General features: G+C 47.8%; 1 protein-coding gene across 5 annotated transcripts in view; it reads left to right on the top strand.

The window, feature by feature from the left end:
- camsap3 (calmodulin regulated spectrin-associated protein family, member 3) overlaps positions 1-15,432 on the top strand; it is a 210,047-nt gene extending 194,615 nt beyond the window's left edge. For all 5 annotated transcript variants that reach the window (XM_038785076.1, XM_038785074.1, XM_038785073.1 and 2 more), the window contains 3 exons: positions 5,958-6,076; positions 7,701-7,819; positions 11,683-15,432. In XM_038785076.1, coding sequence (XP_038641004.1) covers positions 5,958-6,076; positions 7,701-7,819; positions 11,683-11,985 — 541 coding nt within the window. In that variant the 3' untranslated portion in view covers positions 11,986-15,432. The remainder of the gene's footprint in view (positions 1-5,957; positions 6,077-7,700; positions 7,820-11,682) is intronic.
- Positions 15,433-15,773: the final 341 nt, after the last annotated feature.

Genomic DNA, 15,773 nt, shown 5'->3' with positions numbered 1-15,773 from the left:
GGATTGGCCAGGCTAAATTGCCCCTTAATTGGAAAAAAATGAATTGGGTACTCTAAATTAAAAAACAAAGTTGCTCAGAGAAGAAGAGGTGGGAGGGTTTCAGAGAGCGAGCAGCTGGCTATAGATGACGTCAGCAATGGTTGGATTGAAAGAGGAGGGAGGGATGCAAAGAAGGGGTGGGGAAAGAGGACACCAGAATGCAAGATGTTGCAAAGATAATCTTTATCATTGTCACAAGTCGGCTGACATTAACACTGCAATGAGGTTACTGTGAAAAGCCCCTAGTCGCCACACTCCGACGCCTGTTCGGGTACACTGAGGGAGAATTCAAAATGCCCAATTCACCTAACAGCACGTCTTTTGGGAAATGTGGGAGGAAACTGGAGCACCCGGAGGAAACCAACGCAGGCACGGGGAGGACGTGCAGACTCCGCACAGACAGTGATTCAAGGCGGGAATCGGACCTGGGACCATGGCGCTGTGAAGCAGCAGTGCTAACCACTGTGCTACCGTGCCGTGCGAGATCCACAAGGCAAATGGTTTGTGGTGTTCACCACATGGGGAAAATTAATTGTGGATTGTGGTTCAAAAGTCCCAGAATCCCACATAACGGAAAAAATGAAAATAATTGATGGAGGTCAACAACTGGTTGGCCCCGGATGTCGGATGTCGTGACTGGCTAAGAAGTGGATTGCACTTGGCGATTAGAGGGTGAAGATCGCCATTGTGCACACAGTATTGCACTGAGAGTGATGCGATTATCACTCGTTGCCCCATGGGGTGACCTTTTGAACTAACCGATGGATTTGTGTGTCACACCATGAGGCGATATTGGCGTGTGGGGTGTGGTTTGCCTTTCAAGCCCAACAGACGATTGGGAGTGGGTTTGTTGGAATTAGAAATATATCTATTTTTTTTGGTGACCTTCTCACTTCCATTTTATTGTTTTTCACGGAACTGTGAGGAGGAACAGTGTGTTCAGGGAAGGGGCCAGTGAGGTGGCAGAGTGCCCACTTTTGTCGGACTTTGTAGCTGGTAGCAAAGAGCAGTGACCGAGCCAGGAATCTGCATTCTTCCCTTGTGAATATTTAACGTACTGTGCTGAATCAAGCGTAAGATATTTAATGACTCATATTGTGGAATAGGAGGTATGCCCTGAGCTGCGTGTGGTATAAAGGCTGTTGTGGTTTCGTTTAAGCCATTATTGCATTTCATTATAAAAGCCCGTCTTCTGTAGAATCTCTCTTTCCACCATCACCACCTATTCGATCGTGCCTCCAATGTTTTAATTACAATCCCTGCACTCTGGCGACCTTGTTCTGGGTAGGATGTTGTTACGATCACCGTTAGTGTTATCATTATAATTGGACTGGAAGATCCCAGAATGGAACCCTGGCCCAAACGTTTCTAAATAAAATGCGGAGGAACAGAGTCACTGGACTGCTCATTAGTTTTAGCAGTAAGAAAAACGTTTACTAAACATGAAAAGGATTGTATTACAATACGCTTTTGCACCCCCCCCCTCCCCCCCCCCCCCCCCCCCCCCCCCCCCCCCCTCCCAGATTAACAATTACACACCAGTTTTAGAATACAGGTTATAAAGTAGATCTTAATCTACGATGGTCTCATTAATACACCAATCCTTTCAAGAACACAAGAGGACTGTGGGCAAATACGCTCTGAACCCCATAGAACATACAGTGCAGAAGGAGGCCATTCGGCCCATCGACTCTGCACCGACCCACTTAAGCCCTCACTTCCACCCTATCCCCGTAACCCAATAACCCCTCCTAACCTTTTTGGTCACTAAGGGCAATTTATCATGGCCAATCCACCTAACCTGTACGTCTTTGGACTGTGGGAGGAAACTGGAGCACCCGGAGGAAACCCACGCAGACATGGGGAGAACGTGCAGACTCCGCACAGACAGTGACCCAGCGGGGAATCGAACCTGGGACCCTGGCGCTGTGAAACCACAGTGCTATCCACTTGTGCTACTGTGCTGCCCAAGTGATTGTCTGTGCATGCCTCCTCGGAATGTCCCCAGGTGATTGTCACGTGAGAATTTCCGAGCTCCACTCACGAGAACGCACTTTAAAATCGTCACTCATTACGCTTTCCTTTTGTGATTCGCGTTCTGAAATCCAGTCCAGGTTTTCCAAATGACACGTTTTAAACAAAGCTTCTGCTTCACTTTTTTTAACAGCGAATCCAGTCCAGGATCTTGTACCAATCCCTTCAATCTCTATTGCGTTTGCACAAACTGAGGTTAGGCCACTGGTTTCCACAATGATTTCAAATAATTTATCCCAAGCTGTATTAATTTCTCACAAACATTAGCGCCAGTAGATATCTGCCTCTCAAGATCCAATACCTTTACAATTCTGTGACTTTACTGAATAGTAATCTGTTCTGGTTCTCCGTTTCCAATGTTGCATTAACTTTTTTAAAAAATAATTTTTATTAAAGTTTTCACAAAATATCAACAACAAAATGTAAATGGAACCCAATAGAATTAAATACAAAACAATTCAATGCCCCCCTCCCCCCTGTACATAAGTTATAAATTAACACCCGCCAAAACACAGAGCAAACATAGCAAATATCTACACCCCCTCAGATCTCCCAATATAGAAAAACAAAAATAAAAATAGAACCCAACCCCCCTCCCCACCCCGGGCTGCTGCTGACCATTGTCTACTGTTCTGCCAGGAAGTCTAGGAACGGTTGCCACCGCCTGAAAAACCCTTGCACCTACCCCCTCAAAGCAAGTTTCACCCTTTCCAGTTTAATAAACCCCGCCATCTCATTGATCCAGGCCCCCACGCTTGGGGGCCTCTCATCCTTCCACTGAAGAAGAATCCTCCGCCGGGCTACCAGGGACGCAAAGCTCTGTTGCATTAACTATAGACATCTTGGAAGCTTCTGTTCATTTCTCTAGTTTACTTAACTAACTGGACTTTAGATTTCCGGCATCTGTTTTCTTAACTATTGCTCCATGGTATGGGTTTTCTTCTAGCAAAGCTGAGAACTGCATTCTCCTCCCTCACTAGATTTCTCCAAATGCAATCAAATTAGCTAAATTAGAACTTGGAAGCTTCTCGACTGTACAAATCCCCAGTTGATGAGCAACAACTTATCCTTCTCTAGCCGTTTATTTATTCTTCACACTGCAACCCTCCACAGGCACTAGAGTCACAGTTAGAACTTGACCAACCCCCACACATACAAACTGCATGAATCTAACTATAGTTTTTACCTTTCCTGGCAGAAACATTAAATTAAACCCCCTCAAAATTATATCTTATTTCTAATGTTTACCAATATAAGTCCCGTAAAACTACTTTATTTTCCTAACCTGCTGTAGTTGGGTGTTATCAAGTCCCACTTCAGTAAAGAAGGCAAATGGTATGTTGGCCTACATAGCGAGAGTATTTGAGTATAGGAATAGGGATGTTCTACTGCAATTGTACAGGGCATTGGTGAGGCCACATCTGGACTATTGTGTGCAGTGAAGGACGGAAGGACTATGGAGGGAGTGCAGTGAACATTTACCAGGCTTATTCCTGGGATGGCGGGACTGTCAAATGAAAGAGTCCTGGGGAAAATTGATGTACAGAGAGATCTGGGTGTTCAGGTCCATTGTACCCTGAAGGTGGCAACGCAGGTCGATAGTGGTCAAGAAGGCATACAGCATGCTTGCCTTCATCGGATGTGGTATTGAGTACAAGAGTTGGCAGGTCATGTATAAGACTTTGGTTCGGCCACATTTGGAATACTGCGTACAGTTCTGGTCGCCACATTACCAAAAGGATGTGGATGCTTTGGAGAGGGTGCAGAGGAGGTTCACCAGGATGTTGCCTGGTATGGAGGGCACTAGCTATGAAGAGAGGTCGAGTAGATCCGGATTATTTTCATTAGAAAGACGGAAGTTGAGGGGGGACCTCATTGAGGGCTACAAAATCATGAGAGGTTTTGACAGGGTGGATAGCGAGAAGCTTTTTCCCAGAGTGGGGGACTCGATTACTAGGGGTCACGCGTTCAAGGTGAGAGGGAAAAAGTTTAAGGGAGATATGCGTGGAAAGTTCTTCACGCAGAGGGTGGTGGGTGCCTGGAACGCATTGCCAGCGGAGGTGGTAGAGGCGGGCACGATAGCGTCATTTAAGATGTATCTGGACAGATACATGAATGGGCAGGAAGCAGGGGGGATACAGATCCTTCGAAAATAGGCAACAGTTTTAGATAGAGGATCTGGATCGGCGCAGGCTTGGAGGGCCGAAGGGCCTGTTCCTGTGCTGTAATTTTTCTTTGTTCTTTGTCATATGATGAGAGACGTGAGTTGGTTAGGATTGTATTCATTAGAGTTTAGAAGAATGAGAGTTGGTCTCAGAAACTTCTAAAATTCTAACAGGATTAGACAGGGTAGATTCAGAAAGAATGTTCCCGATGGTGGGGGAGCCCAGAACTAGGGGGTCATAGTTTGAGGATAAGGGGTAAACCTTTTAGGACTGAGTTGAGGAGAAATATCTTCACCCAGAGAATGGGGAATGTGTGGAATTCACTACCACAGAAAGTAGTTGAGGCCAAACGTGTAATTTCAAGAAGAAATTAGATATAGTTCTTGGGACTCGAGGGATCAGGAGCAGAAGGGGCATGGGGCAGCAGGGTAGCATGGTGGTTAGCATAAATGCTTCACAGCTCCAGGGTCCCAGGTTCGATTCCCGGCTGGGTCACTGTCTGTGTGGAGTCTGCACGTCCTCCCCGTGTGTGCATGGGTTTCCTCCGGGTGCTCCGGTTTCCTCCCACAGTCCAAAGATGTGCGGGTTAGGTGGATTGGCCATGCTAAATTGCCCGTAGTGTCCTAAAAAAGTAAGGTTAAAGGGGGGGGTTGTTGGGTTACGGGTATAGGGTGGATACGTGGGTTTGAGTAGGGTGATCATGGCTCGGCACAACATTGAGGGCCGAAGGGCCTGTTCTGTGCTGTACTGTTCTATGTTCTAGAAGGTGGGATCAGGGTATTGAATGTGGATGATATGCAATGAACATAGTGAATGGTGGAGCAGGCTCGAAGGGCTGAATGGCCTCCTGCTGCTCGTATTTTCTATGTATGTTTCTAAGTGCACTATCTAGACCGGTACTCCAATGTGGCATTATACTGAGGGAGTGCTGCCATGCCAGCTGTGACGGAGCCATTATTTCTCCATCAATAAATGTCGCTGAGCATCACCGCATTGCTGTTTATGGGATCTTGCTCTGTGTTAATTGGCTGCCGTATGTCCTGCATTGCAAGAGCAACGGCAGCACTTCATTGGCCGTAAAGTGCTTTGGGGTGTCCTGGTGGGCGCTATACAAATGCGAAACCCCTTCCACGGGAAGCAGAACCCAGATTTCCGGATTGCTGGTGGCACGTTGGTGGAGCCTTCTGGAGGATGGTGTGGAGATGTAGGGTGTGGGATTTGTGCTCTCTCCAAACGGGGGGGGGGGGGGGGGGGGGGCGATCAAAATTTTGGGTTCCGAACCTGTGACCTTGGAGCAAACAGTGAAGCAACCAATGAGAGTGTAGCGAGGTTTCCCAAACAAGGGGAGAGTAGTCGGCGTTTTTCTTCGAAGTTTCCGTTAGTGTTTCTACAAAGGATTACACAGGAAGTAGAGCACAAGAAAGTCCATTTTGCCCATCTAGTCCATTGTTTATGGAGTCTCCTCCCTCAGTCAGTCTACCTGCCTGTTCTTTATCCAGCTTTCTTGCAAATGTATTGTTGCTGTTTGCTACAACTCTTCCCTGCGGCAGCAAGTTCCACTTTCCTAAGTATCTGGCGACAATAGATTTTGTTTGTCTGGAACCAAACCAATTTTCCCCACGACAGTTGAGGCCACCAGAGATTCCTGGCAACTCCGGAAAGATTTAGCGGCAGAACCGTCAACGCGTTGATCTTCTTGTCACCTTCTCCCCCACACAGGGCAGATTCTCCTTCTGGGCTCCCGTCTCCGAACCGACTGGTGGGTAACCATAATGGCGAGAAGGATTGGGAGAATGCTTCAACTGCCTCGTCGCCAGCGTCGATCCCGGAGTACACGGGTGAGTGGGCGCACCGCCCCGTTGCACGGAGGGTCCGCTGGCTCTCCCACCGTGGGGCACCAGAGTCCACGGGCCCGACACCGCTTCAGTGGGGGCGCAGGAAGGAAAGGATCATGGGAATGGCCGCAGGGAAGCGGTCAGTTTGGAGAACCTGGGAAATGTTCTTTGGGGAAGAGCGGGCGGGCCAGTGGTGCTGAAAGGCGAGGTGGTCAGGCCGGAGTAGATGGGGAGAAATCGTTCGTGTTGGTGACAGGATCGAGGAACCAAAGGGGGAACCCCGATTTGAGGTGAACGGTGAAAGAAGCAATGGCTACGTAAATGCAGTGAGTGGTTAGGATATGGAATATGCTGCCCGTGGAGGCAGATTCGATCATTGCTTTCGAAAAGGAATTGGGAATTGGAAAAGAGGTTGCAGTGTTATGAGGGTGGGGGGGTTGCTCAGAGAGTTTGCACCACCCCGATGGGCCGAATGGCCACTACTTGTGTCGTAACGATCTGCGATTCCGGTTGGAAGAATGACTGAGCCAACAGATGCCTTTACCAGGAATGGGTGTTGATGTAACTTCAATAGTTTTCGGTGTGGGCTGTCACTATTGGATTTAATTGTGGGATACCCCAGCTGCATTTGCTTCCCGCAGAAATGTAAAGGGGCAAGTTCTATGATGTGTGAGAAGACTGAGGGGCGGCCTAATCAAGGTGTCCATGATTATGATGGGCGTGGACAGGGTAGATGGGGAGCAGCTTAGTTGGAAGGTGAGTTACAAGGGGACACCAGTTCAAGTTGAGGGGCAGGAGGTTTCGTTGGGGGGGGGGTTTGAGGACAAACGTTTGTACCCAGAGGGTGGTGAGGGTCTGGAACGCGCTGCCTGGGAGGGTGGTAGGGGCGGGTTGCCTCACATCCTGTATAAACTACCTGGATGAGCATTTGGCACGTCACAACATTCAAGGCTGTGGGCCAAGTGCTGGCAAATGGGATTAGGTAGTCCGGTCAGGTGTTTTTCATGCATTGGTGCAGACTCGATGGGCCGAAGGGCCTCTTCCGCACTGTGTGATTCTGTGATGTTGATCGTGCATAGATGCAAATTATCCCAATCCTTAGATAGGGCATTAGAATCTCCAGCGCGAGACTCCAGAGTTCAGCCCCTTGGATGCCAGCAGTCTTGGAGTAGCAAGCAGTCATGTCGGTGAGAGAAGAGAAGCTGGGATTGCTCCCCATAGAGCAATGAAGATCAGGCTTTCAAAATGAGGAGTTGGGCGGGAGTTGTCGGGGAGAAAGTTATTTCTAGAGCAGGCAAGATGGCCTTGTGTGTGTCCCATCATGAACGCTCCTTCATTGTCTGTGAGTAATCCCTTGGCACAGATGGTCATGTCACTAATAGACCAGACTGATTATCCTCTCTGTGATCAGGCCCCCGTTTCCTAGCTCTGCGACACTTGAGGCTAACTTTGTCCCGCCCGTTGCTGTTATCGGGTCACGAGATAATTTGGAGATCAAGCAAAAGGCCGCTTGGCCCCTTTCCATCTCTGAGTTGGCGTAGGCCGTCCATCGAACCTCTGCCCTTCCCCACCTCAGCTCGACGTGTACCGAATTTGACGAAGCAATAAATGGTCTTTCCCTCCGCAGGTCCCAAACTGTACAAGGAACCCAGCGCCAAGTCGAATAAATATATTATACAGAATGCAATCACTCGCTGCTGCCTGGCAGGAAGGGTGAATGAGCCACAGAAGAATAAGATATTGGAGGTAAGGCCGGTCTGGTTTCTGTTCACACCTCCAGGCCGGGGGGGGGGGGGGGGGGGGGGGGGGTTATACAGTTAGTTATGATGGTTCCGAATGTGCTGCCTTTGAAAGGGTGACCAAAGCGGGTTCAACAACAACTAAAGGAATTAGAATTATATACTCGGAAGATAAATTTTCAGACGGAGTGGGGTTAATTGGGTGACTCTTCATTGAAAGCCAGTGAAATCACAACGGATAAGACGGCCTCCTCTTTGTGAACATGGGGGTGGGAAGGAGACCCCTCTCGCTTTCTCTGCCATTTAATCCAATTGCGATCTGCCTCCACTCCGCTTTCTATGAACTATCAGGAAAGGCGGAGGAGCTTTAAGAGCTTTGCTCACTCGAGGCACATTCAGCTGCCTTTGTTCTGGCAGTGAGGGTGATTGGGCTGGACGAGCTGGTGTTTGATTCCCGAGTCCTGTATTTTTTTTAATCATAGAATTACAGTGCAGAAGGAGGCCATTCGGCCCATCGAGTCTGCACCGGCTCTTGGAAAGAGCACCCTACCCAAGGTCAACACCTCCACCCTATCCCCATAACCCAGTAACCCCACCCAACACTAAGGGCAATTTATCATGGCCAATCCACCTAACCTGCACATCTTTGGACTGTGGGAGGAAACCGGAGCACCCGGAGGAAACCCACGCACACACTGGGAGGATGTGCAGACTCCGCACAGACAGTGACCCAAGCCGGAATCTAACCTGGGACCCTGGAGCTGTGAAGCAATTATGTTATCCACAATGCTACCGTGCTGCCCATTTGAGAGAGGAGAGAATAAAACTTTCTGGAGTGTAAACTGGGCAATATTCAGCCGGGCGCAGGATTCTGCGAGTTAACCTGCCTCTCTGATTTTTCACGTGAGAAGCAGTGGCTGAGCCAGGCATATGGAGAACGCAGGCACACACGTCATCCCTGGCATGGGGAATTTTTCATAATCCTCAACATAAAGTAGACAATTGGTCGATGTGTAATATCCATGCAAAGCAATACTTTGCATTTGGGTCTGACCAAGCTTTGTGTACCTGTTTCCTTTCATCTCTGATTTGAACCATCGACTAAAACTACAAAACGCAAATGACTTGAAGTCATGTCGGGGAAAATGTACGGGGATTCGAAATGTATTTACATAATGTTTGAATAGCTGTCCTCTGTGGGGATCCTGCTGGTCCAAAGGCCCAAAATGAGCGCGGACATGCCGTAAGGCCATAATAAGAAGTCTTACAAACACCAGGTTAAAGTCCAACAGGTTTGTTTCAAACACGAGCTTTCGGAGCGCTGCTCCTTCCTCAGGTGAATGGAGCAGTGCTCCGAAAGCTAGTGTTTGAAACAAACCTGTTGGACTTTAACCTGGTGTTGTAAGACTTCTTACTGTGCTCACCCCAGTCCAACGCCGGCATCTCCACATCATGAGACCATAAGACATAGGAGCAGAAGTAGGCCATTCGGCCCATCGAGTCTGCTCCACCATTCAATCATGGCTGATATTTTCTCATCCCCATTCTCCTGCCTTCTCCCCATAACCCCTGATCCCCCTTATTGATCAAGATCCTATCTTGTCTCTGTCTTAAAAACACTCAGTGATTTGGCCTCCACAGCCGTCTGCCATAAAGAGTTCATAAGAACCCATGTTGAAGACCAAAGGGTGAAGACCGCTAGGCAAGCAGCAATAATGGCTGACCATTATGAGCTGATCCTTGTTTCGGTCACCCCCATCATTTTGAAAAGGATAGGATGTCGGGAGAGTGAAAGGAAGGTAGGTGGCCAAGGTGAGGAATGGATAACTGGGAATGCCCCGAGATCCCCTCGTCCGACCAGGAAGGGAAGGTGCTGTGGGTGAAGGTGAGACTCCCGAGGCCTGGGCGTTACCATTGCAATTCAGTGGGACACGTTCATTCAGCATGTTGGAAGTTGCTTGGAAAGCCCATGGGACTTGTTGGGAGTTCATAATGCCGATGCACGTGCGCTGAAGGGGATCCTGTTCTTTTATTGGGGTGCACGTGCCTGTTGAGCAGTGGGGCAGAAGTAACAGAGACTTCCCCGCGCTGTGCTCTGATCTGCCAATTGCCTACATTGTGGTATTTAACCAGCTAGCCAGTATTATGGCAATCCTTGAGTTCTCCAGTGAAGCCCATTATTGACCCCGCTCTCAAATATTAGCCAGCAGAATTACAGCCTTGATGCTGAACCTGTACGATTCTGAGCAATGTTGGGATTTTCCAGCTGCCTTGTTTGTTACTTGGCAATAAGTGTCATTAATCTGTTTATAAATGTGCCAGAAGTTAAATGCTCCTTCATCTATGGTTCCTGCCTAAACTATCTCATTAAAATTTGATTTGGCTCCTTTAGGATCAATCGTCGGCCATTTGGCCCCTTTGGGCTGTTTAGTAAGATCATGGCTAATCTGCATTTTTAATTACATCTATTGACCATGCCTTCCGTATCCTTGTCCAGCAGCCTCCTGTTGGTTGGCTTCTCATCTTCCATCCTTGGTAAACTTTGCACAGTGTAAAATACTTGTAGCTAAAGCTATAAACTATTTATTAACACTAACTGAGGATAAACTATATACAAAACAACAGAGGAATAACAGTATAATCTTGCACAAGCAACCTTCCTCCAGCCAGTCTGAGGTCAGCTGACTCTAATATTTACTCATATACTAGTGAGACCCCCTAGTGGTCAGTTGGTAAATTACAACACAACCATGATATCACTACACCACCTTACTGCATAGCTTTACCCCTCTCTATCTCTAATCTCCTCCAGCCCTTCCAGATATGTGTGTCCCTCTAATTTGGGCATCTTGTACATCCCCAAACTCCTTTGCTCCACGTGTTTTTGGCTACCGCGTTTTCAGCCGTTGAAATGCAGCGTTTTCTTTTTATGGAAAGAGCTAGTCGGCTTCTGCCGCCCTCGCTAACTCGGTCTGTCACAAGGTGGGAGACTTTTAAAACAAGCTTCCCTCCGAACAATAATTATCCATCGTTCTACCTCTGGGTATCCAAACTAACAGTAATTAGAATCTGTAATTGGATAATCATCCAATTCGGTCATCATCCAAGGCGGCTTATGGCCCAGGTACCCCCCCCCAATAAAACCAGGACTGTCTTAAGTGATTCGCTCTCACTCTCTGTACCTCTGGTTGAACATGAGGTCACTTTGACCTCACAAAGGATACATTGCCCTTGAAGAGAAAGCGCAGCGTAGATTTATCAGAATCCTATTAGGCCCCCAAGGTCAAAATTAAAAGAAGATTAAATTAAAATTTAGAACATACAGTGAAGAAGGACGCCATTCGGCCCATCGAGTCTGCACCGACCCACGTAAGCCCTCACTGCCACCCTATCCCCGTAACCCAATAACCCCTCCTAACCTTTTTGGTCACTGAGGGCAATTTAGCACGGCCAATCCACCTAACCTGCACGTCTTTGGACTGTGAGGGGAAACCGGAGCACCCGGGGGAAACCCACGCAGACACGGGGGAGAACGTGCAGACTCCGCACAGCCAGTCACCCAGCGGGGAATCGAACCTGGGACCCTGGCGCTGTGAAGCTACAGACGTTAGGGGGCAGTTTGATCCAAAATGTTCCAGATTTTAAAGAGAGCGGAGAGAGAAGCTGCTTTGATAAGGATTTTAGCTGAAGGTGTTGAGGGATATGGGTCACGGATGAACCTTGACCTCCTTAAATGGCAAACCGGCTGGAGGCCTCCCCAAGTTCCCATACTCGGTATTCAGATTATTTTATGCAACTGAATGTGCCCCAGTTTGATGGGTGTTTCAAAAGGAGTTACCCTCGATTACTATTGTCACTGTCTGTCCACAGGAAGTCGAGAAAAGCAAATCTAATCACTACCTGATCCTGTTTCGTGACGGCAGCTGCCAATTCCGGGCGGTGTACGCCTTTTCCCCAGACTCCGAGGATATGCATCGTGTGGCCGGGGTCGGGCCCAGGGTCATCACTAAGAACATGATCGAGAGCATCTACAAGTACAACTCCGACCGCAAGCAGTTCACCCAGATCCCCAGCAAGACCCTGTCCGCCAGTGTCGACGCGGTCACCATCCAAGGCCACCTGTGGCAGACAAAGAGGCCGAGTACTCCCAAGAAACCAGGACCGTCTAAATGATGGGCTGTGCTGCACTGCCCTTTACCCCTGCCCTGTACAGACGAGCGAGTCCAGAGCTTTGGGCCCTGGTTTCCAAACCTGCCATTTGTGTTATTTTTTTTTTTCTTCCCCTTTCTTTCTCTCTCTCTTTCTCTTCTACCGTTCTTCATGGATGGTTGAGCCACCGCCAGTGTTCTCTCGCCATTTCTGCATGCTGCCATCCTTTGCCCGATACCATTCAAGCAAGGGCGCCACCTGGCTGAGGCCTGTGGCGTTGCGCCGATGGATTTATCAAACAATGGGAGTTAAGAAGCTTTGGGCGGGACGGGGGGGCGGGGAGAAGAGACAGGTTGTCTGAAATTCAAAGCACTAAAGATAAAATGCACTTGGCAAAGACTTTAAGAAGGGTCAGAACTTTTTTTTTTAAATAAAAAATAAACTAGATGTATAAATTCTTTTTGTTGAGGATAAATTCCTGAAGGTTGATACTGATCGAAATGTGTGTGTCTGTATATATTGGAGCTATTTAAATGACCTAGCTGTTTGTATAGATGAAATATTTAAGGTACTCTGTCGCTTATTGGAAAGAATGATTGTTGGAATTGGAGATTACTTTTGCAAATTACTACAGATATTTGGTGTTTGATAAGTGCTATCCGAGTTGAAATTTTATTAACTAGTTAAATCAACGAATCCATTCCTACCCGCCTGCTCCCGTTGAAAGGATGGAATAAGCATCTTCAATCAATAGTTTAATAAGCTGTGTGCTCTCGCACCGAAACTATCTCAGTGGTTAAGGACAATGCTGGAGTGGGATTGGGGTGCAGTTCCGGTTATAGCTGTGTTCGTTACACACCGCCCCTTCGCTACCTTGTGCTTTGGTCCAGTTTTACTTGTTTTTAGACCAGGGTGAACGTTTGGCCCTCCAACTGTTGGGGAAAGTTTGTGCTCGTCTAGATTTGTATCTGGACGGGCATCTTCCGCTCTCGTCTTGGGTTGGTGCCGAGTGGGAAGCTGAATATTGTCAATCCGAGGAGGTTTGGGGTGCCCCCCTCCCCCCCCCCCCCTCCCCCCGGTTTGGTGAATTCCCTCCCCTGACTCCTCCTGACTTTTGGGATCTCGATGCCGACCTATTCAGTTGCTCAGCTTCTTGCTGTTGGAGAGAAGGTGGGGATCTGTGGCAGGCAGAAATGTATTTTGCGATCTTTTGTTATTTTAGTTCCCCCCCCCCCCCCCAATGATTCTCGTCCATCTGTTGGGTTTACAATTTGCAGACTTGCGTCTCAGAAGAACATTGGAGTTACTGCACCATTTCGGAAACTCAGATATGTTTTTGTGTGTTCTGTACGAACCTCAGATTCACATTAAATGACATCCAGTCTGAAATTAAGAAGATTATGGAGCCCATGTCCAGTGCATCTGAATCTGTTTAACAATCTGATCAATTCTATAGCATTCAGGCCCAGATCTGAATTTGAACATGGCTGAATGCAGCATTTGACAGGTCTACTATTTATACCTTAATCTCGTCTCTGAATTCTGTTACTTTACCCCCCCCCCCCCCCCCCCCCCGCCCACTCCAGATTCATTCCTGATCTTCCTGGCCCAGCTGTGGAGCTGGGAGGCAGCCCGTGGCTTCCTTGGCTGATTGAGGCCACCCTCGCAAACTTCTCGAATTGTTTTATGTTTAGAGGTGTGAACTTGTGTGGGATTTCTGTGCACCACTCATCTCTTTCACCCCCCCCCCCCCCCCACACTTCCCTCTTGCCGCACCAAATGAAATTGGGTGCTCTTGCTACTGTGTAGCATTCCGCTGAAACCTTGCCCAAGTGGCCAACGCCACAGATTCTCGTGCCAGAGAAAGCGGAGTTTGGAGTGAGGATTTGAACTCGTGGCCTCCTAGCAGGCGAGGTTCACCACTCCACCTGCGGTCTCTGTCGTCAAGCATGACGCATCTGCGGTGTGGATAAAGACTCCGTAACCTGCCCCCTGACCCCGTCAGCCACTTTTTACTTTCAATCCTATCTGCCAATTGGAATGTTCCTAGCTTTCGTATCTTTCTTTTTAAAAAAAAAAAGGAGCGATGTTGACTCATTAAATGATCTCGTGAACTGGATGCCAATCTCTGGTGGAAGAAACTGGAATGTGTTGGGAGAATGTGAGCGATTGTTGTTTATGCATGTGTGTACATATATGTATATAAAGATAGGTTGGATAATGAAGAGTCCCCAAAGTAATTATGCACATTTTTCTTGATGTTAAATTTTCTGTTTGGAATTATAGTGTAAAAGGTGAACTGGGCTATGTGGGGATCACACTATGAACAGCACGTTGACAATTAGTACTTTTTTTTTTTTTTTTGCTCGGGTTGTTTAGTTAGAAAGTGTTACATCTCCAACCCAGATAACTGGATTTTGGTTCTGCTTGCCATGTTGGATCAAGTAGGACCAGTTTCATTTTGGCTCCCATGTATTTTGCCGAAGCTGATATTCTGCTCGGGAGGAGCAGGTTAATAGAATCACGGACTGATTGAGCTGTTGATGTTGTCTTGCCAACGAGGAGGCAATCTCCACTTGGGCAAGGCATTTGGTGCAGGAGGTGGGTGGGGGGGGGGGGGGGGGGGGGCATTGGCTTGACGAGTCTCACCATGAAGTGGAAGTACCCCGCTACCTAAATATTTGAGATGCCGAGTGAGGAGAATAATTGCGTTGCTGTTAACTGGGAGCTGCGTGGAGTTGACCGCTTGGCTCAAACCCCTGAAGGAATGCAAAAAGCAGCTGAACATTTTGAAGTCGCTAGACGTTTTGGATGGCACTAGATATTGGCGGATGCATCCCCACTTCCCGTTTGGCTTTTTCCCACTGCCATTGCCATCTCCCCATGTGTGGGGGGGCTTCGTTGTCCAATTATCAGGAGAGAGATACGGGAATAGATAGAAATGTCTGCACTGGGATGTTTACCGATCACCCACCATGTTGATCGATACCAGACTTTTCCCAAAGTTGAATTTGATGGGGCCCCGTGAGGGTGTCACTTTCACAGATGATGAAGTGGATTTCACACAGAAATCACTCCTGTAGGGCTGGCTCACTTCGATTTCATTGGAAGCTTTACAAACACTGAACGGCGGAATATCTACAGACTCGATATAAATAACTGGAGGAAAGGTGCCTCCGCATTGCCCAATTGGGGTACACCACTCACCGTGGCAATGTTGACGAGCCCTTTTGGGAACTGTGGGGTCGGAGGGCTGAGCAGTAAATTGACCATAAATAGGGCTGGACTAAAACTCTTGATTCTTTATTTTTAACCCAAAATGTAACATTGTACAGGGTGACGTACTTGAGGTTTGACCTCTGGGTTTAAAATGGACTCTGATGTATGTGTCTACAAATGTGGGACTGGGAATCTGTAATGTAAGGAGGCGAGACATGTGAAAACATTTAATAAAAACAGTTTACCAATTTACGAGGAGCGTTTTTCTTTGCCTGAATTCTGACCCTTCTAAATCGACCTCTGCAAATCGCAGCGGTACTTGACCCATTCGCACAGTCTCCAAGTGCGACATCCAGGGTGGGATTCTGGATAATGTATGGGCATGTTGGCAGAATTGTCAGTACTGGAGAGGCCATTCGGCCCATCATGATTGTGCCAGCCCCCAAAAGAGCAATCCAATCTAATACCACCTTCCAGCTCTTTGTCCGCAGCCCTGTTGGTTATTGTATCACTATTACCGAGATTGATTTTCATTCCCGGTTTTATTAATTTAATTTGAATTCTGTCAGCTAAGGTAGATTTAATTTTTTTTA

The sequence above is a fragment of the Scyliorhinus canicula genome, chromosome 25 (genome assembly GCF_902713615.1).
Source record: "Scyliorhinus canicula chromosome 25, sScyCan1.1, whole genome shotgun sequence".
NCBI classification, from domain to species: Eukaryota; Metazoa; Chordata; class Chondrichthyes; order Carcharhiniformes; family Scyliorhinidae; genus Scyliorhinus; species Scyliorhinus canicula.
This window is presented reverse-complemented; position numbering and strand designations above follow the sequence as displayed.